Below are 27,853 nucleotides of genomic sequence, written 5' to 3'. Positions count from 1 at the left end.
GCCTGCTTTTAAACAGACTGTTTTAACAAAATAAAATGTATTACGTACAAAATTCTTTCTTAAACCTTTGGTTGCTCATGCTTCTGATGTATTAGGTGAAATAAACATGTCAAACACGGCTTTGAAAGGAAGTCCTATACAGCAGCTAAAATAGACGAAGGTTTATCTGTGACACAATTGTCAGATATGCTAAGTATTTTTGCCTTAAACCAATAAAAATTGTTTTTTCCCCCCAACATGGAACTATGTGCCTAAAATAAAAATCAATCTTACATTAACACAGTTGCGAAATAAAATGTTCTGTGAGTTCTTGTGAGGCTCTCTCAAATGCATGCATTCTGGAAACACTGCTAGGCACATATGTTATTTCTGATCTATTTGGAACCCCATCAGTGTCTCCTTCTTAAACTGATTTAGATATTCATCTAATCGTAGTCACTTTCACAAGTTTAATTTCTGGAAATATTAGCATACTTCTTGGAAACAGTAACTGCATCAGAAACAAAATAAACTACATCACCCAAGCAAAAAGCCAAATCCACATATCTTACCATCCTGCAAGATATTCACTAAGTTACCTCCCACATAACAAGTAGTTGGGTATGGGCTGATAAAAATACAAGCACTGGAGGGAGAAAGCTTCAGAGTTACCTGCCTGTGCAGAGGGGATTGTTTTTCTAGTAAATACGTATTTAAACCTTCATTAATGACAAGTTTCTCTTCACACAATTTTCAAATTTTGTGAGCATTAAAGCTCACACAGAGAAGTTACTTCACAAATCTCTTTTCACTTCACTCCCCTATTTCAGGTATGAGCAAATAAAAATATCATTTTAGCCATGTTTGATAAGGCTAAATCTGACATAAAATGTACATATGAGTCTACGCACAAGTGGAAGTACTGATTATATCACATTAAGGTAACAAAGTGCATTGAAGAGAATTATGCCCCAAAAGGCATCATAGTGTCCCTTTTAACAAAGATTTTTAAAAGGCAAATAATTTCCACTAATTAAACATAGTGTGGGGTAAGTCAGCTAATGTCTCCTTGCCAGACTTCTTAAGAATTTTTTTAAACCTTCTGTTACCTTTAGCAGTAATGGAATGGTACCCAGGTGTGGATTTCAGCATAAACCTTTATAAACACTAGTAACTTTTCAACAAGTACCCTGGCTTAGCCACTCCTCATATAATATGTTTTTTAATATTTCTACCTTTCTTCTACCCTCATATCCCTTAACATAGACTTTTTTATTCTCCCCCCTCATCTTCGGCCCCCACCCCATTTTCCTATAAATCAATGGTTTTCATACTGACATATTTGCCTTAAAATAGAGCAGAGATTTCTGTGAAGCCTACACAGTCCCTAATGCATCCTCAAAGATCAGTTCTATACGAAAGGAGTGAGCAGAATAATCTCTTTTCGGGTATGAACTTGACTGCTCTGTAGCAGTGAAGCACTCTTAGTCAGACACCACCAGTGAGGAAAACAGAAGCATGAAATATAGGGTAAAAAAAGTATTGAGGATAGGAAAATACCGACTTTTTATTGCTATTAGCAGCAGTGTCTTAAATCAAATGAGCAAAACTAAAAAAAAAAAAACAAACCAAAAACCCTTTAAATTTCTAGAATTAAATTGTTTGCACTTTCAAGATGTAAATTGGATGCAGGTTCCATGTCCTGGTTTCAATTATTTCAAATAATTGGCCTTAAGAAGTCCTGACTTTTAAAGGACAGGTAGCAAGGCTATTGTGGTACCTGAACAACGGTGCAATGCATTCTTTGTTTATTAAGTAACAGCTGAATGACTGCCAGAAGCCACAGTTAACTGGAGTTCAATATACTCTTACATCCAGGTGACAGTTTACTGAAGGTAAATGACGAGTAATGAAGACAACTGAAATAATTACTACCATATCGAGCCAGATCAAAAGTACACCTAGTACAGTAGCTTCCCTTTAAGCACTTGCTAGTGGCAACTGTCATAAAAAGAATGTAAATAAGAAAAGGTACATTCTCTTCTTCCCAAATAAGCTTCCAGCAATCTAAGGACTTCCCGCTCCAGAAGTCCCTGAACAAATACCTGCAGCCAAGTCATCATTCTTATTAGCCATTGAAAGCCATATCCTCAAGGGGTCTAAACAAATTCATGCTTTGAGGCTTCCACAGCTTCCTATTTCATAAATTTCCCAAATGTGCAAGAAAGTAGTTCCTTCTGTGCATGTATGTTGGGGTTCCCCCCCACCCCAGTATCTGAGAATTTCACTACATTGTTAGAGAAAAGAAACAGTAACCAGATTTTATTCATCTACCTATTGCATACCATTCCTTCTTGAAAATGTCTACCCTATATTCCCTTCAGTCTCTTCTTTTTTATGCCTTCAAACAGCTGCGCACCCACCTTCCCTAGAGCAAAAGGGAGCAGGCTGCACGAAAGCATCCTGCAGGCCAAAGAACGCACACATTTATGTCTGTGAAAGAATGCAGAACTAAGAAAGTACTCTAGAAGTGAAATGCATTCATTTGAAAGTCTTTACCTTCAGCTGGAGCATCAACCCTCCAAAATTTGCATATGTACCCAGTGTATGAACAATCACACTGAAGAGAGAATAACTATTATAATGTTTTAAATTCAGCAAGTGCTTAAGAAGTTCCAGTACTGAATTTTAGTGTGAGGAATGTCAGAAAGGTTAAGAAATTAGAAGTGAGGAATATGCTTTTCAGAACTGAAGCTGGTGGCAAATAAACCAATTTCATTGGTACATTAGAGTGACGTTATTTCTGTAATGGTCCAAACAAACTCTTTATGGTAACTGTACAACCGTTGGCATAAACCACGCTTTGTGAGCGACAGGTACACTGGAATCTAATTTTCAAGGTTCAGAATTATATGCTTTCAGGAGTGCAGTCTTGTTCTCTCCTTCTGAAACAGAAGTGGGAACTGGTACAGGGAAGAAAGAAATGCTCCACTTGGAAAGATAAATTCATTCACTTTGAGTGCACAGGAGGACAATAGGGCCATTCAAGAACTATACAAAATGTACCGACAGCAAGACCAAGTAGTATCTTTTCAGAATAAGAATTGTCTTACTTCTACAGACTGAAAGCTCATCGTTTCAGATAGATTAAACTGTGTTAGACTTTCTGACAAACAAAGAAAAGTTTAAGATTCAAAAATCACTGAAAAAGCTGAGGGTTTTTTAAATATAGACATCTTAAACGTCTATATTTATACTATCTTCATGAATTTGAAGAAAGCTTAAAAACGGATTGACAATAAGAGCTTTTTGAAAAAAAAAAATTCTTTACAGATATAATAATAGATCAAAAGCATTCACTGAACAGCGCAGTTAGCTGAAGGCTCAAAATACTAAAAGGGGAAAGTAGCTAACTATGAGACGAGTACTGGCTTTCTGGTAAGCTGTTGTTCCTTCCTGAAGGAGGAATGATTATAACATGCGAGTCCCGATGTCATTATCATTCCTGTCTGAAAAACACATAACCTATGAAAACTTGTCATCTGTATATAAACTTTGATACTATATAACTTTTTAAAAATATACCTTTAATGTGTGTCCATAAAGTGCCTATCAGTGTACAAAATTGCTTCCTCTGTTATGCATTATCTTTTCATAGGCAAAAGCTACCCTGAGACAGACTTTAATAACCTTTCTTCAATTCTATTCTGGGTGAAATTTAAGGAGCTTCAAATTCAGTCTCATATATTTTCTAATATGTCATCACGGTTTCACAGACACAGAAATAAACCCCAAGGTTAAGGAAAACAAGTACATATATGAATAAAATGATGCAGCTACATCTAAACAAGTCTAATTTTCACAGATGCTGAACACATAACTTTTGCTATGCTGTCTTAAAAAGACAGGCCTAGGCATCTTTCCCTATGGAATTCTTAAACAACTCCCTTTCCCTGTGGAATTCTTAAACAACTCTGTAATCAGAGGCTGAATCTTGTGGCTCTCAGTTAATGAACAGACCTTCTTTACAGAACTACTACTCTTCCCCCTGGAAACTATAATACTTTTTCTTTCTATTTTTTCTCTCCCACTCGGTTTTGCACTAGTAACACTGGCTGGCATTCTGGTTGGTTTAGTCAAACCAAAATTCATCTGAACCCAGTAGTTCTAGAGCTGCTGCTCTAGAAATAAATCCCAAGGTTTATGTTAAAGGTTAACTCACTCTATTTTCACATTAGAAATATCAGTCCGTATTTTTATTTCAGGGTTTGGTTGTTTTTTTTTTTCCTGGAGGACTAAGGGGATAACAGCAGCAGCAGAGAAAGAGGAAAATTGCTGCCACAATTTCAAGAGAACATTTTTCTACATACACACACACGCATATACATATGTAAATATATATCTGTAGCATATTTTGAAGTACAGAAATACTACTAGTATATGCTAGAAGCGTAGCACTTTTGGAAATTGCTGTATCAACAGAGTATTCTCACTGCTTATCAGTTTCCCTTCTGTTAATTAAGAGATCATGGTCCCTTTGCTTTTTTTGTCTATGGCTGTCAGATCTTGAGGTCATGCAATATTTAACGCTGTGTGCGCATGCACACACACACGCACATATATAATAATGACCCAATAATGGCAGATAATACAAGAACAATATACTACATAACATATACACACACACAAATATATATGCATGTGTCTTCATATAAGCACACATGCTTTTTTTTTTTTAAACATCCACCTTTCTTACCATCCTACCACTAATTTACAAAAGGCACATACATATTTCTGACACTACTCTTGTCCTACTACCCATACACAGAAGGTTTTTGACCTTTAATCACAATACCTCTGATCAGAGTTCCAAAATACAACCTTACACATTTTCTTGAATATACCTTTGCTATTTGCAATAGCTCTTTAGGTTTACTTTGGGGAAGCTGCCACGACGTTTGCGACAATTAGACTAAGATTTATTTCTGAAAGATCTGAGTATTCCCTCAACAATTTAACATGATTTAGACTTTTCCTTCATTCTAGCCCCATGGCATTTGATTCCCTTCAAACAACCAAATTATTCCAGAGAGATTAAAAGCCAGTAACTAGAATTTTTCAGATAAAGCAATCATAGTTTCTCCTCTCCTCCTTAATTGGTGGATATATATTTCAGCCTTTCCAGCTAGTAAGGAAGGCCAATTTCTGTAACACAAAGGTGGGAAAAATTTGTTTCCATGTTAACAAAAGATTAAGAAATATTTAGTCACTGCTTCTCAAACTCTAATACGTAGTAATGCAGAAATTGCTTTGATGATATTAATTCTTCTCCATAGGTTTACATTGATTTCCTTTCCTTTTAAACTACCTTGGGCTTAGCCTCCCCAGTTACCTCTCATCATGCTTTTCAAATCTTTAGAGACTTACATCCCTCATCACAGCCTAAAATCTTTTAATATAGATTTTAGGTGATAGTTACATATTATGGATTGGAATAAACCCCACAAGACATATGGACTATTTCTTACAGTCTTCCTAATGAGGCCTCAAAATGAAACTACAGTGAAGCATATAGTATAATTGCACACACAAAAAAATTATGTTAAAAGAACATGAAGTTTACCAACTCAAGCCCTGATAAGCAAGGAGATGCTAGAATTCAAGCTGTCTGTACATGTTAACTCTGTAGGTTTATGCTCATCTGTTAGGATATGTGAGGTCACATCATCAATTTTAGGTTCTTAGCTAAGCAAAATTCCTGCGTCCCACAGCAGAACCACTTGAAAATGATTTGAGCTATTACTGCAAAACATTTTGTAATGACAACCTCACATGCATAATTTTGGAGGTTAAAAAGAAGGAAGAGAGCAAAAGGCACGAAGGGCCACTTAGATCAGCTCTGGCCAGTGCCATGCAGTAGGCTTGTTTGCAGTCGCATGTATTGGCTGTGCTACTGAAGCACATCACTCCACATCATTACATTATAAAGAAATCTAGTACATGTACTTTGAGATGGATCTGTGATGAAAGCCAACAAATAAGGAGTGGGGACAACTACGAGATTTCTTTCAAAAAATGCATTCCTGACCAACACTCTAAGGTAGATACAACCTTAGATGTTACTTTTCATTTAAGTTCCAAATCTCTGTCTTCACTTACTACAGAAGTAATTCAGAATCCTCACTTCAGCAGCTATCTGTGTGTATTTTGCTGTATCAATACAATTTTAAATCACTTGACTATGCACCATCAGGCCCATGCCTTGCTTGTTGTATGGATGGATCTAGGACACATGAAGATGAAAGCCCCCTTCCTGTATAGGCTGCAAAATACAAAAAAAGGAGGATCACATAATTAAAGAGACTGAATACTATCCTGGAGAGTTAGCTCTTATCTTTGCCTTTGCCAGTTTCTACTCAGTGTAAATCAAAAGCCTTAGCATACAGTCATTTCACTGTACATTTTTCATTTCCTAGTACCTGACTTTATGCTCCAGGGTTTGATTTGCAAAACTGCTGAGCAACTGGAACTTCAGCCAAGACCTATGAAAGCAGTATTTTGAGCAGGTATATTCTGACAGAAAACTATTCCCTCCCAACCCCCCATAAAAGAAAAAACAGAGAATGCAAAACGTATCGATGTTTGAATCATTAATTCTGTTTCTCGGAACTGTGTGGTCATATGGAGGAAGCACTCACGTTCCTTTACCTAACAGGAACTGATGAAAAATAAATTAATCATTGTTCCTCAAATAGCCAAACACAGCAATTACTGATCGTTTCCTCACAGAACATTCCTTTACTGGTGATGGAGTCTTTCTGTAACGCACTTTTCAACAGTGTGCAATAAAAAAGGCATAGGTTACTCCATGAAAAGAAACAGAAATTATCAGATACTAAGTAAACAATGCACTGAATGAGGTAGCGCTCCTGCAGAAGAAAATAGTGTAGTATCTACTGCACAATATTAAATTGTATAGATTTAATTGGATGAAATTAAGGTTTTAGAAATAAGCAGTTGTACAGAATAACAATTTTCCGGTGTTTAGAGTGGGTACACAAATCCCTACCTAATCCCAAGTAAGTTTTTACTCTAGATAGACGCTTGGCTTCATTCAAATTCAACATAATAGCAACCACTGAATGCCTCAGGTCTTAACAAGATTTAAGGAACCTAAGTCAAGAGCAGAGGACATGGAAGCTAAGTTTCCCAACTCCCCTCCTTTCCAGTCCCAGAAGGAATGGCTTTAGTTTACGGTCACAGTGAATTAAGACAAAATAATGCAAACTGGAAAGATATGTTCAAAGACAACAGCTACGAACAAATACATCCATACATAAATTAAAAGCTCCAATTTTTTAGTCCTCAAAAACAAAGCAAGAAGATGACAACAGGGGGGAGAGGAAAAGTTATAATTCCAAATATCGACAAGTTTCTCACCTGTGCAGAAACATGCTGAAAGCAGGGAAAAAAAAAAATTCCATGCTGCAACCATGCCTTGCCATTACAAATAATTTGTACGCATGCCATTTAGTGATGGTCCAATAACCTTTTTGTTATTTCTGAAACAATTTGCGTGAGCTGTTGCATCAGTGTGAGGAACTGATTTCTACAGAAACTTGTACTTTTTACATTTTAACACAAAGCAATTTAAAGCTATTACTGGAAAGTAGAGTTCATGACTTAAAGGTACCATGGTTATTTGCATTGCTGCTTTAGAAAAATACTTAAAGAACTGAATTCTTCAACTTGTCTACAATCCAGAGTTCAGCTGATGTACAGAAAGTGTGATTCAGACCACACTCCACTCTGCATGCACATGCTTTCTTTTTCTTGTCACTCAACATACTAGGAAAGCAAGTCTCACATCTCAGACACACAAGACACAACCAAGCATCAAAAGCAAGATGGTAACACCGCATACAAAACCTCTCTTGCTATCTTCCCAAATACCCTGGCAGATATCACGCAAAAGAGACAAAACTGCTCTTTGTTGCCAACTCCACACACACACACACACACCCACCCACCCACACCCACCCCTCTGTGTGAAAGACAAGTGCAGACAAAGCTCTGGTTACAGTTCTGGTAACTCCCTCCCAGCAGGGCTCCTCTGCAGCACAACGCTCCATTCAGAAATCAGCATCTTACTAGCTACAGAGGCTGAAGCAACTGCAGCCTGCCTTTTGATGCGTAATGAAACATCATAGGATGACACAAAGATAGTGCAGCTAAATAAACGTGTAAATAAAATTCAGACCCTGTCACAAGCAAGTAGAGGCTGTGTTCAAGGCTTTCACCTTTAGTCTTATTCCAATGGCCCCTTTATAGCAATTCCTTACCTTATATTAAAAGAGACAATCATGTTCCTTAAGACACACAACTCATAACACATGGAAATTAATTCCATTTCAGAGTTCATTTCTTGCTCCTCGCTTCACGCATTTTTTCACCGCAAAGGGATGCCAATTTAACATACGCAAAACCTATCATTACCTGGAAATTCCTCAATTTTTCCCTCTTTTATTGTTTGACCCCTTCCACCTGCCTATGATTTTTTTTTTTTCCTCCATTTAGCTGAAACAGGTATCCTTATAGCCACCACCTCAAATTCACACATAGTTTTAAACAATTCCCCTGTAATGAGCAGCCAGAGCACCTCTTGTTGATACAAGGACATTTTTAAACATAGCTATTACTATTAATATTTTAAGTAGCCATCTGGACTCCTCTTTGGAAGTGCTTCGCAACTGGAAACCTTCTTGGAAGATTTATCAAGACTCCTCAGGAGACAAGAAGGATACTTGTGTTTTGAAAGCACCATGTACAATTATGGTTTTCTGAATTCACATCTTTATAATTTTCTCACTGAAGTTTTACATACACACCGAAGATCTTATTATGTATTCATAGTCCAGACAAACTGCTAACAAAGTGTTTGAACTTCTGTGGGAAGGACAGATTGTGAACGTTTTGGTGATATTTTAAAATCTGGAACAGTGTCATGCAAAACTGATGAACCTCTTCATAGACCTTTTTGTACAGTTGTCACTGAACAATAGAAAAAACTGGTATAGTACTCCCCCAGCAAAGATCCCCTGATGAACCAAGAAAATCTCCAAATAATGGAGTTCTAGCTTTCCTCCAAATTCACCTGTGGAGATAAACAAATATGACATCAACCAGTAAAAAGTACCATCGACCAAGCACAATGACGTCTTACTTATTGACTGCAAACAGAAAGGTGCTAAAACAATTAGTTCTCACTGTATAAATAAAAACTTGAGTTTATTTACTACCTCCTACTTTACTAAAATAAACTTTAATTGTGACAACATAGTAAAAATAATTAATAATTTCTCCTTCAATCAGTATTAGCAAAAGTAACATTTGCTGATGGAGAAAGTTTTCCAGTGCTTTTTCACTCATTGATCTAATTTGCAAATAATCTGCAAAATTCAAAATATATTACAAAGGACAATTAATTTTAAAAAAAAAGTTTCAACACTTTTTAAAATGCCATCCAAGTAGGATTAACTATGATGGAAGTTTTGACATCTTAAAAAAAAAAAAAGTACCTATATGAAAACATACCTCATTTAGCACAACTGGATCACTAGGGGATTTCCCTGCTGATGTTAATATAACTAACAGTTCAGATTTCTGATCCTATCAAGCTGAATGGCCCTTCTGAGATGATGCAAATTACAATGACATTGCATTAAGAGTGGTTTTTCCAGCTAGGGAGATTTTGGACACCTGCTGCTCACAAAGCCACACAGAGAAAAGCTGCACTTTTAACAAGCGACATTATGATCTTTAATTTAAGAGAAAAAAAAATATGCTAAGGAAAGCACAGACCCAAACAAAAGCTCTTGGCCAGATGGTATAAATTCTCATCTGTTTAAAAAAATATTCACCCTAGCAGAAAGGAAACATTAAACCTCATCAAATTTCAAGTTTGCCTAAAATTTGAAACTCAAACTTTTGAAATATTTGAACCAATATAGCAAAATAAATTTTCTTTTATGGAATATATAAATACATATTTACTAGAACTATATTCTGAATGTGTGCGTGCATGCACGTATACTTTGAAGAACATGCCTTAGACCCCATGGAGGTTGAGACATTTTCTAAAAGCCAATGTAAAGCAGCAACTTCCTACTCACACCTAGAATCAGGAACTTAAGGAGACAAAACTACGATTTGTAAATTCCTTGTAATTCTGTAATATTTATTCTAAAACAGTGAAGGGACAGCAGAACCAACAGTTTTGCCATACATTCTTCTGTGCCTGGACCCAAAGAGGGCTGATGCCACGAGAACCGCAATGCTGCACAGTGGCTCTTGATAAGAAGGCATCATTCCTAACCCAGTCAGTCATTTCAGCATTTTCTCTCCTGGGATGACATTCTCCTTACATTTAGTTCAGCCAAAAATAGAGTAGGGGTGGGGTGGGTTTTTTTGGCTTTTGTTTGGGGTGTGGATTTTTTTGTTTTGTTTTTAAATAAAATACTTTTTTCTACTGGCTTTAGATTCACACATACTAATTTGTTTTTAAGGGACAAAGATGAAAATAGCTGATGAATGCACTGAAAGTATTTTGATTTTTCATAAAACAAAATTACTAATGGACACACATACAACTACTCTTTAGCAGTGATTCACATTCATATTTCCTTAGGCTTTTTGTCATTAACGTAATGATTCCCCATAAAGAAAACACTGTTAGTATAAAAGTAAATATGTAAAAGAGAGTTTCTCAAGCGGATGCAGTTCCCAAATAAGCAATCTACTTTTCACTACTTAAATACTAAAACAGCTAGAGTACTAAGTGCTTACAGGTTTACTGAACTCTTAATACATCCATCATAAATAAGTTCATATAAAAGCCATTGCCATCTGATTTTAGCTACTTCTTTTTTAATTTTGATTTTACAATGATTAAAGTTAAGAAGGGCAACAATCACAGCTACACAATTTAACCAAAGGCATTCACAACTCAAAGAGTAACCCCACACAATTACAGAGAAGCTATTCAAATATTTTTATTAGAGTTGAAAATAAACCAAAGGTCCAGCTCTAAAACACCTACACTGTACTCATGTTTCAGGACTGGGTCTAGAACAAATATAGCTTTACTGAACCAAAACGCCTTTGTCTTAATTAATGTAACAGTCTAAATCTTTATGAATTCAGTCTTAGAAAACTTAAAAATTGTAAGCTAGAGCACCTTATGTAAAAATCAAGTAAATTCAAGCTTGCAACGAAACTATTTTCTGCTAATGAGAAAGCAAACGTTAACATCCAACAGAAAAATACAAGCTGCTTGTTCAAACTTGGAACAACAATACTCAGATCTATGACAAATTAAAAGTTAACAAAATAAAACTAAACACCCAACCCATTTAAAAAAAACCCACAACACAATCCTTTCAAATAACCTTCATGCTCTGTGCTACTAAGTAGAGACCTAGTTGGTACAAAGAATACTGAAAATTACATGATCGTTAATAAATTATCTCCATTTACTATATCCACATTTATATTCCGTTTGTGTCACTGAGCTTCCTGTTGTCACACAATGAACAGTACAAGAAAGTCTCATAGGACCCAGAATGAGCTACAGACACACAGCTCCCTTGTAGTGTAATGATTCTACCTGCCTCATGCATTCTTTTAACTTCTCAGGTCTCTCACTCCCATCCATCTCTCTTTACACATGGAAGAAATAAATCTTGCTCATCCGAATTTAATGAGACTGAAAAAACAAAACTTGCCAACAGCAAGTTTAACTCTGTTTCAGAGCACATTCTTGGGGTGGGGCAACAGGGCTGATCACTACTTAAACTGTTATTCGAAAACCGTTAATAAACTCAGTAATGGAGAAAACAGAAGCTTAACTTTCACATTTTGCCAGTTTACAAATTTGTTTCCTCAATGTTCTATTAGAACGACCTTCAAAATCATGCAACGATAAATAATTTTGAAACGTACACATATTACTATGTTTAGATAAGTCAAGGTGCCTTACAAATCAGAGATCAGTAAAGAACAGCACCTACAGTAGCAATTTTTTCATAAGAGAAAAAAAAAAACATGAAGCACTGATTTACAGGCCATCTAACTGCAACATAGTGACCTAGCACCAGCAAACTGAACCCGCTTCATGTCATGGTGAAGCACAGCTACAAAAAAGCTGATCTGGCTCATAGCTGAAGGTATGCAGGTGCACCTCATCACACAGATGTTGCACCAAAATTGCAAAGGCTGGATCAGGATAACACTGTAAAAAAGGATCTCACTAAACAGTAAAATAGAGCTAGAATTAGAATTATAAAATTGCCCATTTCAGGATATTCAGAAACCCAGTAGCAGCATTTTGTACCAGTTTTGGGTGGGGAGGCTCGTAACAGGCTTCAATGATTTTTGAGAACAGAAAATCTTCCAAAAAATCCTTCTATATTAGCAAGGATGGGCAGCTGCAATCTGCAAACACAGTGAAGTTAGAGGGAGATATATTTTCCCAGCATGCCCATACCATTTAAGAAACTAGGATGAACAAGAATTCAGGAATGAAATGAAAAAAGTGGATGACAATGAAACGCTGCTAACTCTGACATTAATGGCAAAGCTCCAACTGAGATTCATAGAGCTGGAGATTCACCCCACATATCTGTGCTTAGATCCTGCAAGCAACAGCTTTCCTTAAACAGCCTTGTATATACTGAAAATGCATCTTTACCTTTCCCATTTAGAAGGACAAGCAGCTAGGACAAAATCTGCACAGGCTTCCTAAGGTTAATTTTAAAATACATCTGCATGCAGCGTAGGAGAAAGAAATTTAGGTCTGCAGATGAAAGACCTGGACAATTAGAGGACCTGAACACCCAGCACCACAGAATCACGCAGAACTGTGATAACATCTTCGGGGTTTGTACCTACAATGCACTCTATTAACCTTTATTTTTCTTCTCCCTTTAAAATTCCAGTACAGCTCTAGCTGCATATATTAAGAGAAATGTTTCTGATATTCTACACCTCATCTATGAGAGGAGTATGAGGAAACAGAGCCTCTGAAACAGAGCTTGTGTAGATGTAACCCGTTTATTTCTGCTTTAGCATTTATTGGCTAAATTGGAACACCAACAAAGACACACAAGTTTCACATCTAAACAGCTAATGGTACACATTCACCATAGGTAAGTGCAAATACCTAAAATCAACCTCAAATCAGACTTCTTACTTTTACCAACTACACATTGTCATTAAATAGAACAGATGAGGAAGCAAGTTACATATCATCCTGTTTTAGCTGTAGAAGGAAAATGAGAACCCTGTAAATACCCAACACACAGGAATGACTATAGAGCACACAGAAAACACAAAGCGAAACAGCCAATGTATTTGTTTAGGGTGAAATAAGCCCCTTCTAGATAAGTCATATTAAAACAGCAGGTACCTCTGCTGTGTGGTTGGTTTATTTTAAACAATGTAAGACAAAAGACGCTAGAACCCCCTCACTTCTCTTTGTGAAAAAAACACAAGGTGAAACATTCTGGAAGTCAGAATCCGTCTTCTACCCAGGCATCAGTGATGACCAGCCAGCACCGTTTCCTTCTCTTCTTATGGCTACTCAGGACTAATGAATTTTGCCTTGATAAGTTTCTCAACTTTCGCTATGACCCCCATCTCCTGGCTCATCAGTTTTCTTGCAGCCCAGTAAATTGGCAGCTGCTCAGTTCCTTCAGGGGAGAGAAGCAAGAGTCAATTGTAATAATGGGCTGCAATTACTCCTGTGTTGCAGGAACTGAGCTGCTGTTGCTGACTGCTGTCATTTTATCTGCCTTTGAACTTCTTTATGACCCCATGGCAAGGAATTACAGCCCTCGGCTGGAAAAAACATCACACCTCTCATCATCACACAATGTCCTGCAGAGCCTCTGAAACAAGTGCCAGGCGGGCTCATTGTGGAAGAGGAAGCTGTATACAAAGCCGTATTAATTATACTAACACACCCACCCTGCTTCAATGCCTTCTTCAAGCCTCTGTCAGTTATCTGTAACACAGCTCTGCATACTGGACTTAAGACTGTAGACATGTATAAACGTGGACAAATGCAGTATAGTGGATATAGACTCCTCCGCCTAGATGCGGAGTACAGAAACCTGTACAATTTGAAAACATTGGATGGTAAAGGACAGAGACTGTTTTGCCATGATCAAAATGAAGTCATATCCAATGCATAGCAGGTGTTTTTTTTTTTTGCAATATCCTACCTCACCTTAAAGAAATGGACAGGTGCTGCAATATTCAATTAAAAATTAGGTAAGAATCACCAAAATAATTGGCAACAACAATACCTAAAGCGTTTGTCTTCATGAGTAAAACATACTTGTCAGCCATTGCATTCTTCGCTCAACATTTTTTTTTTAAGCAACTTTTATCAGAAATACTGCAGAAGTAGAATCATAGAATCATTTAGCTTGCAAAAGACCTTTAAGATCATCCAGTACAACCATTAACCCAGCACTGCCAAGTCCACCACTAAACCATGTCCCTGAGCAACACATCTAGATGTCTTTTAAATACCCCCAGGGATGGTGACTCCACCACTTCCCTGAGCAGCCTGTTCCAGTGCTTGACAACCCTTTTGGTTAAGAAATTTTTCCCAATATCCAATCTAAACCTCTCATGGCACAACTTGAGGCTGTTTCCTCTCATCCTGAAGTGCAACAAAAGACAAAAAAAAAAGTTGTTTTAAATGCTCAAAACATACTAAAGTCACTATACATCACTTAAAAAAAAAAAAACACAAACAAGATTATTTCCACCCTTTATTTCCTGCATCATTGCTTTCCAACTTCTCTGTTACTAAGCTGAGCATTTTCCTTCTCAACCACTGTCCAGGCCTGTTCGCATGGTCTTCCAGCTGCCCCAATGCCAATTGTTTTGCCAACCTTCCACCTTAAGCAAAGGTAACAAAGCCTGATTTTTTGCTACAACTCAGTGCGTGCAACATTTTTCAAATGTTTCTTTAGAAGTGTTAGATATCAATCAATCATTCTGGTGGACTCAGGGCAGGGAGCAGAGGGAGGGAATGCTAAGATGGAAGTAACTTTTGAGTGAAGTTTTCTTGAAATATTGGTAAGATATTGATTTGTAATGCATGAGTTTTTAAACATGCCATCTCTAACAAGATATTATTTTGCATGCAAAATATTTAAGAGGTAGCATTTAATTTAATAACAATGGCATTGAAGTGTTTCATGAGGCAATAATTCAGTTTGGGTTGATTAAGTTCAAATTTGTTGGCCTAGCAATTTATTAACCAGGGACAGAAATTATTGCTGAGAAAGCACACTAGGGTATTGCCCACATTCTTATTATGCTGTAAATCATAAATTGCCTTCCTCTTGCTGTAAGGATGGTACAATTATTTAGAATGAAGTTTATAGGTATAAGATAGTGCAGTAAAGAAAATAATGCTTTGTTATTATCTGAAAAATGCCATTCTGTTCCAAAGAAACCAGCAGAAATGAAAACCAACTTATTTAAAGTCGAAAAAATTAAAATGTCACTTAAGCTACAATGATATTCAAGTTCTCAGTATTTTAAGGATCATCTTTATAATGCTTATTTTAAACCATCCACTTTTCATAACTGACGAAAGCTCAAACAGCCTAATCATTTTAGTAGTTCAACAGCGATTCCAACCTGCTGTCTCTCCATTGCCAGTAAAGATACTGTTTGCATTGTCAGTGTACATTGTGCAGAAGCCAACAGTTCTGGAGCACGTGTCCACTGTTTGATTTTTTGGTTTAAAAAAAGAAAAAAGAAAAAAAAAAAGAGGGGTGTGTGAAACAGTATGAAGGAAAAAAAGTGGGGGGATGACTACAAATTCTGGGCATCTTAAATTCCAGTTGTCCTTACTCTGACAAACTCCAACAGAAACTGAAGTGAGACCACCCAATCTTGAAAATCGTCATGAAATAACAACAGAAATCCATAAAAGCCAAAAGAGTTTCCTTCATGAACACTGGTCTTCCTGCTTATTCAGCTACTGCAGGCTAAATGCATCGTGATCAATCACCCGATTTTAAGTGCTTGGGGTTCTAGACATAACAGTGACAGTTACAAGGCACATTAATGAATTACAGGCATATTCTTTGGTCTCTTGTTGATGCATGATAATCCATTTTATTTAGCATTGCAACCAAGGAGAACATTTTAATCATCATAATGTGACTGCCAGCGCTCATCTGATCATACTCATCATAGATTAAAAAAATCCCAAGGTCTTCAAGAATATTGCTTTTCCACTTCCGGGTGGACAAAAGAATAAGCTCACCTCTGTTAAAGTTTAGCTTTCACAGAATGATACCCATACAGCTTAGTCCTTTATCATATAGACAATGTACCAAAACCAAAAATAGCCTTCTGTGACATTACTTGTCCAAGCTCTGCCACACCAAATAATTTAGGATTAAATTAATAAACTGCATTTAGTAAATTGAGTTGTAACAGATTTCAGAAATGACCAGTTGATAACAGATGATATATGCTAAATAATTAAAAATTTGCAATGGCATATAATGCTAATTTTTAACTAATTAGGAAATGGAATTCACATGGACTATCATAACATATGTTTACACCTAAGTTCAGCGAGGATATGTTGTCTACACTGCCTCAGAAATACTGTCCCCTTCACTGTTTTAATAGCTTTGTAACTTCAAATAAGTATCAATATTTCAGCATGAATATACCTGAAACAAAGGATGCAGGCTGGGGAAGAAAAAGTAATCAGTGTTGCCACTGGTATGTTTAAAGCTACTTCTGTCCCTGACACGGCAAATGCATAAAAGAGATGGATATGAAACGTATGTTTCACATTGCCCTCATTTTAAAGGAGAGAAAGCAAACTAAAGCTACTGAGTAGTTCTTCAGCATGTCTCCTGTGAGAACTGACTGATAAGTTTACAATTAAACAATCAAATAGGAGCAAAATCACATTCTAGCTGCATTGAATTCCACAGTATATTGAGCTACTGAAAGAAGACAGATTAACTTAAATGAAAAATATTTTTTCTTCAGTTTCATTGTCATCTCAATCCTTCTTGTTTCACACACATAAAAGGAAAACACTTCATTATCTAAGTGTATATATACATACATACGCACAGACACTGGTTATACAATCCTTCAGGTTCATGGAATGCAGAAATAGCTTGTTCATATGATTTAAAATAAATAAATAAATGCAGACCTGGTCTACCATTATAAATGGAAGCACACATAGTGATGCCCTGCTTCCTATATTTAGGGCTTTTGATCTAATGAGTATTTTACCATAGGATCTGAAGCCAAGCTAGTAGTTCTTAAATGCAAGTAAAATGAATAGTGATGGATAACACTCTCAAGCTAATTCCAGTACTCTTAGAGGAAAACAGATTTCCCCAGTACTGCATTTAGAGTGTTAAAACCTTAAGACAAGTAGATCCAAAACCTTCTTCAATTGTTTACGCATGTGCTGTGCCACTCTAAAAATCTTATTTCTTCATAATATTCAAACAAATCCTACTTTTCCTCACTATTAATTTTTACATGATCAAGGTAGCTGGCTGTATATGTATTAGCCCTCCAGAAAGCTCAGCTGAGCATTACTGAGAAGCTGAGAAGTTTGTCAGTTTCCTTCCTCCTTCCCTACACTCAAATTAAATTAATCATGAAACTTTTGATAACTGTGGAAGCATTAGGCTTTCTATCATGTTCCATGATTGGTTTAGGTGTACTTACATCTCAATGAGATCTTAATAGCATAAAAACAAATAAACAAGAAAAATTAAATCCTGATGTAGCCTAAGTTTTATTTAACTGCTCATAGAAGAGCTTAACATTAACTTTTTAATTTTTCTTTGATGGAATTCCTGTTTATGCCCTTCTCCATATTCTTTAATAATATATACAACACCTAGAACAACATCCCCCCAAATTATTTTTGAATGTAAAATGTAGGTCTTCCCTGTACAGGTGGTCACAGACACATTTTACTTGTCTGATTTAACAACCTTACTTTAATAGCATATTATTTTAAATTCATTTTTAAATATTTTTTTGGAGCAGGGGTGCGATTATGTTAAAACTGGAGAAGTAATGTTCAGAACAGCAACAAGCCTTTTCCCCACCCAATATAATTTCCTGTAATCACTCATTTTGTATTGCACCACAAGCAAAAAAAAAGGAAGTTTTTAAGCTTTCTTACAGAATTCAAGTTATTTTCTACTTAGTTATTTCTGATGTCATGCACAGCAATTGATCTTTGCCATGATTTTGAGTATGGATGACTGGAATGAATTTCTTGCCAAGGAACTTCTGGAAAATTAGGAATATGACCTTAATCTATCATCCCAGCTACTGGCTGATGTAAATATCCATATTAAAAAGAGACTGGATCATTTGCTTTCACTTCAAATCACCAGTGCATCTGTATCTTAAAATACTTGTTCATATTAATCTTTCCCCCTCCAATATATTGGGTATATTTTTGGGTTGTTTTGTTTTTTAACATCCTGCTACAGATTTGTATCACTCTGAAGTAAAGAGTAAAGACAGAATGACTCCATCAAGGACAAAGGAGGACAAACGTTCATTTGGTTTCCTGTCACCTCCATCTACATAAGGCATTCTGGGCCAGGCTTATTCACATGTTTGTAAACATGTTTGATCATAGTCTGCACCAGCAATCAAGTAGAGAACTCTTTCTATACAGAGCTTGCCAGTTATCATTACAAATAACAGCTTACCACCACAAAATCTTTAAAAGAACACGTGTTCTTGGGGCAGGGGGGACAGAGGTAGGGAACAGGGGGAACACAACAACAGACAACACCGTTTCTTGTTTTCTCATTCTCAATAATTCCACCTTCCGCTGCCCCACCGTGCATATCAGACACTTCTCTCTCCTCTCACTTACTACCTGTCAAATATCTGTAAGGTCTTCCCATTCCTCCTCCAGCTTTCTTTCATTGCCTTTAATCCCCTCCCCCTTTCCTTCCCAAAATTGTCATCTCCTTTGCTCAGGGTTCCTCATTAGATCTCAAAATCTTTAAGCAACTATTTTGCTTTCTGCTCCATTTACATTCAGCTCCTCTCCCCAACTCTTCTTCCATATTGCTGTTGCCATCACCTTGGACTTATTCGCAAATATTATGGCAATGATACAACAAAGAATCTAAATACATTTAGGAGGTTCTAACGCTGCTTTAGCATTGCAAAGTACTCATCTTCAGGACTTCATTTAACTACTCTTCCCTGTTCACTGTCCATTGTTAGACACCTTCTACTGTACTTAATAGATCCTTTACTATTTTTTTTTAAGGGTTTTTCTCTCTCATCCATCATGTTCAAGATTAATAATCAGGATTTCATTTTCTCCAGGGAAAACCAGAACATTTCCAAATGTAGAATCCCCTTGCATAGAATTATTATAAATTCCCCACCTTTATTATCAAAAGGTCACAGACTTCTAAGTCTGCCCCTGAATCTCAACCACATTGTCTCTAGCACTGTATTTCAGAATCACTGAATGGTTTGGGTTGGAAGGAACCTTTAAAGATCATCTAGCCTAACTGCCCTACATGGACAGGGACATCTTCCACTAGATGAGGTTGCTCAAAGCACTCCCCGTTAAGCCTGTTTCTCAACAGAGATAAGAACACATCTCTCTTCTAATAGACACAGAGATTCATGAACACATCCACTTCCCTCCAATATTCACATAACTTCCTCTCTCTCAGAACAACACGCTCAAGCATTGTCTTTGACTTGTCCTTCCATCTGTCCTCTTACCATTTCTCTACATTACCATACCCTTTGCCATCTTCTACTTGTTTAATATAATTTCCCGTAACACATCTTTTGATGTTGTCCAGTTTTGCTTTAAATGCACCATAAGCATTAGAAAGGAAATGAAAATTACTAGGCACTCTCTTACTGGTTCACTCAACATGAATAAACATTTCCATCTGCCACAGAGCAAATCATTTAAATCTTTGACGAAACAAAAAACCCTCTGAAATCAATAAGAGCACTGAGCCAAAATGAAACAAGAGGTTTTTGATAAGAAATAGATACTATTTCTTGTACATAACAGAGAAAATACTCATCACCATTCAAGCTTTAACTTGGAGTCACGCATGGAGGAAAAAAAGTCACAAATAATTATGGCACACAGCCATACCTACCATTTCCCAGCCTCTGTATTTGGCAGTTTCCTCAAATATCCCAGGTAATTACATCTATTTCAAAACCGCCCAAGGCAGTAACAAAGAAGATCCTGAACTTTTTTAATCAAAGCCAAATTCTAGTGCAAACACTACGACAACTAGGCCCTCCCTGACTTTAAATACCGGTCAATCTTAAATACACCCTAACAAAGGGGGTATATTCTAGCAGACCAGGCAAGCATGTCAGAGCCCTTCTAATGGTCACAGAGCAGAAGTTATCACTGGTGCCACCACAGCAGACTGACATTTCAAGCCTATGTTTGAGCTGTCATGAAGGACCAGATGATGCATTTTTATTTAAGCATGAATTATTTTGAAATAGAAATGGGAATTTCAGCAAGTTGCAGGTTGAACAAATTGATTCTGTACGATCTATTTTTCACTTTTGCTTCAGAGAGGAAGTCTAAGAAATTCACACTACATGGAGAGTCACAGAAATTGATGGTTTCATACTAGCACTATATCACTGCCAGAAGCTCAAGCTAAACCAATCACTTTTTAACTAGAAATGGGCCTGAGACATGATGTTCTGATCTCAATCTGAACTTCACAAAGCTGATGGTGGTTACGTTAGGATTTGGCATTTGGCTTAGGATCTTCTCTACTTTTAACAATGAAGAAAAATCTTTTAAAGTAACAGTGGACTCTCCTCTATCAAGTTTAATAGAAATCAATAAATCAGCTTGATCCAATCTCATTTCAACATTGTAAGAAGTCTAAATAGGTATCTTTTAGCACTGCAGTTATAATAAACCCCTCTAAGTCTCTCTGGGAGTCGTTCTAGTATGGATGTGAATTCCAATATGAACAGGATTCGAGGACATCCCTGGACATATTTGCCTGGTAATTACTGACTAAAGCACAAACTTGGGACAGGGAGAGATTTTTAGAACAAGAGAGCCCTCTACTGGATTAATGCTGTATTACTGGGCTTGTCTTCAGTGCTGCAGTAAAAATAATTCTGTTTTCAACTTGAAAATAAAAGAGGCACTGAGAAAAGAACTACAGACTATGAGAGCTTCAAGACAGAAGCTATTTCTTCTGACTCCCAGATAGCCAGAAATCGCATAAAGAAGCGACATTTGTTCAAATGGAAGATCTAAAAAGAAACCTCTTAGCATCATTTCATATTTTTGGTCTTAAGTAAATAAGCTTTGGGAAGAAGCTGGTTTTGCACCATTGTTTGCAATTTTCATACACACAGAAGGAGCTGACAGGCTGGCAGCATGTCTAACCTTCTTTCTGTTTCTGGGCTTGATTTTGGTTTGACTTCTGCTGCACTGCAGTCAGTGATCTCTGCAGAGCATCCATGTAGTAGAAGAAAATAAACATCTAGTAGAAAGGCTGTATAAGGGTGTGCTTTCATGATCAGCTAAAGCAAATCTGAAATCAATGATGTTGAAAAAGCAGAGCTGATACAAATTACCATATAGCCACACATGCAATAGATCCAACATGCACATGAATATACCAAACAGTAATTAAAAAAAAAAAAATCTGTAAGAAGGGGTATTGACTGGAGGGGAGGGGGATTCTGGGATGACAGTCTTTGATTACCTGAGACAGTCATAATCTGCACCTTGCAAACATGTAACAGAGCAATCAAGAACCCTTCAGAAGTGAATGGCTCTGGATCAGTTTTCTAACATAACAACTGTGTCAGAAAAACTGATTCAGCATAGTGGGCAGAACTGGGAGTGCCCCATATCAACAGAGAAACATCAGTGGACTACTAGAGGCAAGAAAGATGCTTCCAACTGTTATATGCAGGCAGAAGAAGAAAGAATGAAGAAAGTTGGATGCCTGGTACTGAGACTCTCAAAAGGGACATAGCTAGTTTCAAATGACCTATCACTCTGGAAAAGAAATTCCTCCACGAGTCTGTATACCTCACTGAAGTACCACATTTGTCCCTTAATGAAGAAGCTCAGAACATCCACATGGGAGCACTCAAAAGTATTCAGGGGCATGAGATGGATACAGTATTGATTCTGAAGGCAAAAGTGGCTCATTACAATGAACACCCACAAAGAAAGGGCTCTCATTGATGAGAATGAGCGGCCTCTCATTGATGAGGGTCCAGGGATTCTCACTGATGAAATACCTGGAAACACCATGATGACACAGTAACTTGAGCACTGCAGCACAGTGTGAATCATCCCACATGCAGAGACTGTAAAGTAACTTAGTTGACTTTCATTCTTTCTACTGGAATGACATTAAGAGAACTTCAGTGAAGTACAGGGTTTCAGGGTGGGGGGAGTGGCATTCGCATTTTGGTTTTGTTCCTCCTTAAAGACCTGTAGCTGCAGACTTTACTGAAATAAACAAACTAACTGGCAGGTCACTTATTTATTACAATAATCAAGACTGAGGATTTCAGTATAGCTAAAGAGTACTGTGCTCAACTGTGAAGACCAGTTCCTCTCCATGGTGCTCATTCCACAAAGCACATGCTGCAGGCTTAAATCCATAAATTGCATCAAGTTTTTGATCAGTTAGCTGTTGGCTGACCTAAGAGAATGTACCTGACAAGTAAAACTTCCTTGGAGCACAGTAAGTAGAAAGAAAAAAAAAAGGTCTTTCTCAGTCTCAAATTTCCTGCCATTCCCTGGGAAATAAGATCCAATATTGAACATTATGTGGTCCCCCAAGCCCATCTAAATAATTTCACACTTAAAGAGAAAGTAAGATCAACTCCAAGATGACAAGTCTTACTTAGAGACCATTCACATTTGAAACATGAGTTTGTCTGTACACAAATTTGAGCGAACATGAGAACAAGGCAAACGTGTAACAACACCTCCCCCACATGCCCTTCCAGGTTCTAGCTACTCACGGTCATCAATTTCCTCACACAGAAATAAAACTTTCCATTTATTGTGTTGCAATAGATTTTTCTTCCACAAGTACACAGAGTTAGTCATTGAACCCCATTATCCCCGTTTATTCCCTATCCACAGCATCCTAAAGAGTTCCACAGCTGACTACTTTATGTCATAATATATTCATGCCCAAAACAAACCAAAAAGCCCTAGATTTGGGGAACTGAAGTCATGGTTTTTAACACTGGATTTGATTTAATATGTTACAGTGCGCAACAGAAAGTGGTCAATCTAGGTTCTTAAAAACACGAAGAACGTCAGTTTTGAACATTTAGCTGAAGTATCACTTAAATTCCACAATCTACTTCTGTACAGCACACTTTCCAGAGCACTATATTATAGGACAGTGAAACCAGTGCACAAAATATGCCTTCTGAATTAGTAGAATGCTTATGGCACACATTTTAAGAGAGAATTAATCTCAGCCCTTCCACTAACCTGTTGTGACACTCAGGGCTTTTCACTTCACCTCACTATATATTCGTTTTTTCCATCATACAATAGACATAATGATACTTCTGCCTTTTGAAGCCTTCAGAGAATTGCAGCAATAAAGTACTACATAAAAAAGATATGCATTTATATTGAAATGCACCTATTCACAAAGAGCCATCAATTTCCAACTCACTAGTTAAATCATCTTTATAAGCATTCATTCACAAAAAGCATATGAAAAATTTACCTGTTCATTCTTGCAGATCCACACAGTATTCCCCTGAAGTAGAATAAAGATTTTGGCTTTGTATCCTTTCAGCTCAAGATATCCGCTTTTCTCAGGGGCGACAGAAGTTCGAGACTGACAGTTATTATCAGACTGTGATTTCAAGGCACTGAGCATTGTATTAACCCAGTCATTCCTTTCTTCTAAACAAGCAAAAAAATTAGACAAAGGCATATGGTTAAGCCACAACTCCATTCTTCTCTACCACATTTGTTTTCCTCTTCTTCCTACTATGCTGGTTGACGGTATAGCTATACCACATTGGACGGAACATCCACCTTCAAGAGGAGGTGGAAATCAAAATGACATGAAAGTCCGTATCAGTGGAAATGTTAGCAAAGATAGCCATTCAGTTAGCTCCCAAAAACACAAATTGAAAAGTTATACAAACTAATGATCAAGATTCTTAAAATCCCGACTACTAGTTCCAAGTCTGAGGTGGTAGACAGGTGGCATGTTCACCTTCTGAAAGCCAGATCAATGGGAAAGAACTACAGAAGTTATGTAAACAAAAAACAGGGAGCCTAGATATCATCTGTCACTAAAAAGGCAAGCCATCCCCAATGCTACTCTATGTTTGGCCAGGCTTTTAAGCATTAACATTTGGCAATTTACAGTCTATTGCATTAAAGTGTAGTGGTTAAGCTTGATATTGTCAAGGGTACTGGGTAATCAAGAAAATGCATGTTTGATTATCTTTGCATGCATTATTAATTTAATGTCTTACAAATACGTGAACACAAGTAGGTGAAGTAATAAAGTTCCACTAAGTCTCATTCACTATGTTCAGATATTTCACCAGACTAAGATCAATATACTTTAATGCCGAACACTCTGAATGAATCAGACTTGCCCCGTGCGATTGGAACTTCATGAATATTTCAACTCTCCGCTCTGAAAGATTCAGGTCATAAAACATATTGGAGGGGGCAGGGAGAGAAGGAAAGTTCTATCCACAGTATATATAAAGTTGACACAATCAGTGTTGAAAAAAATGCAAAGAGCACCGTTAAAACATTAATGTACTTACTTCACAAGTGCCACGTGTGCAACAAGAAGGAACAAATACACAAATCTAAGCGTCAGAAAATAGTCTGAAGAAAAGGAAGAGAGCAGCCCGACAGACTAACACAGTGAAGGTGATCCAAGTGCGCCTCTTAGAAGTTTCGTTTTAATACACACTCTTTTAAAGTACTTTGAAAAGATCACTTGAATATTTCAGTATAGTTGAGGGCATCAAATTACTCTGAAAGTGTTTTCTTTTAATGATATTTTGTTCCAATTAAACAAACTCTCACTGCACCTGAGCAAATTATGCTCTAGTTCATTGCTATCATCCAACTACTTAATTTTTTGCCCCCAAATGCCCCTAATCTTTCCAACGCATTATATAAGGAGTTTTTTCCCTCTGGATATTTAAATCAATCCAAAAATAGCATATTTTTGACATACCAAAAATAAATAAATCAGGGCACTGAAAGCAAACAAAACTAGCATTATAATCCAGTGATTGCAGACCAACATTGGTATCAAGGGACACAGATCAATGAAGACAATGATAGCATTCTTTATTTTAATGCTCTAGTAGAAAGAAAGGAAAGTTAATAAATAAGGTCCACAGGATGAAATATGTATAGAAGTCTCCATTTCAAAATCTTTGAAAAGTTAAGTACCCTTCGAATAGTCACAGAACAATTCCCAACCACAAATCCACAGAAGGAATAGCATCAAGTAACAGTTTGTGCACATAACAGAAAGCAAGCAGGGTTATTTACATAATTTACTATGAATACATCATCCAGCTCTGGATACAGTAAGGACCGAATTACTAGTACAACACACATTTCTAACCTTAAGTGAACAGCTTTACAGACAGGCCACTACGTCCAAAGATGGTTATATACTAAATGAAAATGCAATTTCATGTATAACAAGTGGTTGCTCTGAATATATTTATAAGTCAGTGTAAGTTGTTAACGTTTTTGTAGCATTCAAAGGCAACAGCCCATAAAACATATTACAGCCCTACAAAATGTATTGCACTAACATAGTTATGTCCCAATTTATAGAAAAGTAAAATATAAATTTGGAAGAGAAAAGCAAAAATAATAAAAATAGACATACTTTTTAACTCAGCTAAGAGCATAAAAATGCCTGAAATGATTTGAGCCAAACCTGATAAGAAGGATTTGTTCACTGATGCTGCACTCCTGTTACAGCCTGCAGCAAATGTTTACAACCAAGCTATAACCCATAAAAATGGGATTTGATAATGGAAATGCTGAGAGACCCTTAGCTATAATGGGTCTGGCATGTACTGCTGTAAATACATATTGCACATCTTTTTTTCCTAGGTATTCTATTTTACTTGATTGTTTCCATAAGTCAGTCATACATGCACTGGTATTGATTCCACATATTACAGCTGTAGGTTGATAAAGCATTAAATTAGAAAGCATACTAACTTCCCCACTCCAGTTTACATTTGTATTCTTTATCAATACATGGCTGAAAATACTGTATAAGGCAGTAAATAAAGACACAGAAAAAAACCCGGATTTCCTTTGATCACAGCACCGTATTCAAGCCATCGACTTCATTGTTGCTCTTTGTCAATTTTATGTCAAGTGGTGACTTGGAGCAGATGGCTGAGAGCACACAGGCTGTAAGGGATGCTAGTGAGACCTGAGGAATGTCCAGAAAAATTCATCTTTGGGAAGGATGGGAGAGGAGGCAGAAGAGTTGGAAAACAGTATTTTCATTTTGATATTTTTAAAAGCCTGTCCCCAACAATTTCAGTTGTTCTTACAAAGCTTACAACTATCTCCAGTTTCCCTTTATGAGCCCAAAACAGCAGGAGTCCAGAAATATTTCTGGTAGTACAACTACTATTTCACAAACATTTATCAGAAGTGATTACATGGATTTTTGGCAATCATTAGACTTATACATGTTCTACTTACCTTCTTTATCCACACGGAAGACAAAAGTCCTGTGGGATGTGACAACTTCAAATTGTTTCTCCCCATGAACTCTTACCGTTGCTATAGCAGAGAGCAGTATTATTCCCTTTGAGAACACTTCCTATAATAAAAATGCAATAAAAATAGTTAATAACTCTCATAGAATGTTAAATGTCTCTCAGGCAGTGTTACTTGCCCTGACGTTTAGGAAGATCACATGGCACAGGCTGTGCTCCTAAAAGTTCGCCCAACTATTAGTAGAACTGCATCTATAAGTAAACCACTTCACTACCCACACATCACCAGGTTCACTGTTCTGGGTCTATGCACACCTACTGCCTTCTAAAATAGAGTAAAATCCCATGGTGAGACAGAATGCATATATCTGACATACCACTTCATAAATTGTCTTGTAACACTAATATCGCAAAATATCTCACACCCTTAAATTTACAGTTTATGCCAAAGTAAATTACATTGTCTACTTTACAAAGCCGTAATTAAAAAATTATCATCATACTTGTAGAACAGACATAAGACAACAGAAAAAATTATGCCTTCTCCAAGCAGTAAATTCCAAAGAATTTTTCTGTTCCTTCACCAATCCTTCAGTGGCTAGCCAATAAGAAAAAGTAAAAGTAAATTCACTGATTTTATTGCTAATTTTGAACTGAAGGGGCATTGTCACACTCTGGAAAAACCCATTGTCCTGCCATTACTAACAAGAATCCTCTAGATTGGATCAGATATGTACTTTTCTGCTATATGAGGTAGGAGAACGATCTCTCAGAAACATAACTGGGCATCACAGCAAATTTTCCCAAAATTTTCTAATCTCCAACTATGAACTGGGACAAGTGAACTGAACACAAAAGCAAGACAGGAAAAAGGAATTGCTACAAGTACTTTCTCCAAGTAGTTCAACTTTTAACCTAAGTAACCTATGTATCCCGCGGGGGGGTGGGGGGGAGTAGGAGGGGGACATGGAAGGAAAGCTCAAGCAGACATGCAACA

General features: G+C 36.9%; 1 protein-coding gene across 2 annotated transcripts in view; it reads right to left on the bottom strand.

Moving 5' to 3' along the window:
- The window catches only part of ARAP2 (ArfGAP with RhoGAP domain, ankyrin repeat and PH domain 2), a 137,089-nt gene that overhangs the window by 80,798 nt on the left and 28,438 nt on the right, over positions 1-27,853 (bottom strand). For both annotated transcript variants that reach the window (XM_075091712.1, XM_075091711.1), the window contains 2 exons: positions 26,840-26,960; positions 23,838-24,019 (listed from right to left, as the gene is read on the bottom strand). In XM_075091712.1, the coding sequence (XP_074947813.1) occupies positions 23,838-24,019; positions 26,840-26,960 (303 nt within the window). The remainder of the gene's footprint in view (positions 1-23,837; positions 24,020-26,839; positions 26,961-27,853) is intronic.

The sequence above is a fragment of the Phalacrocorax aristotelis genome, chromosome 4 (assembly GCF_949628215.1).
Source record: "Phalacrocorax aristotelis chromosome 4, bGulAri2.1, whole genome shotgun sequence".
Lineage (NCBI taxonomy): Eukaryota > Metazoa > Chordata > Aves > Suliformes > Phalacrocoracidae > Phalacrocorax > Phalacrocorax aristotelis.
Note: the sequence above shows the minus strand (reverse complement) of the source record. Positions and strands in the feature narration are given on the sequence as shown.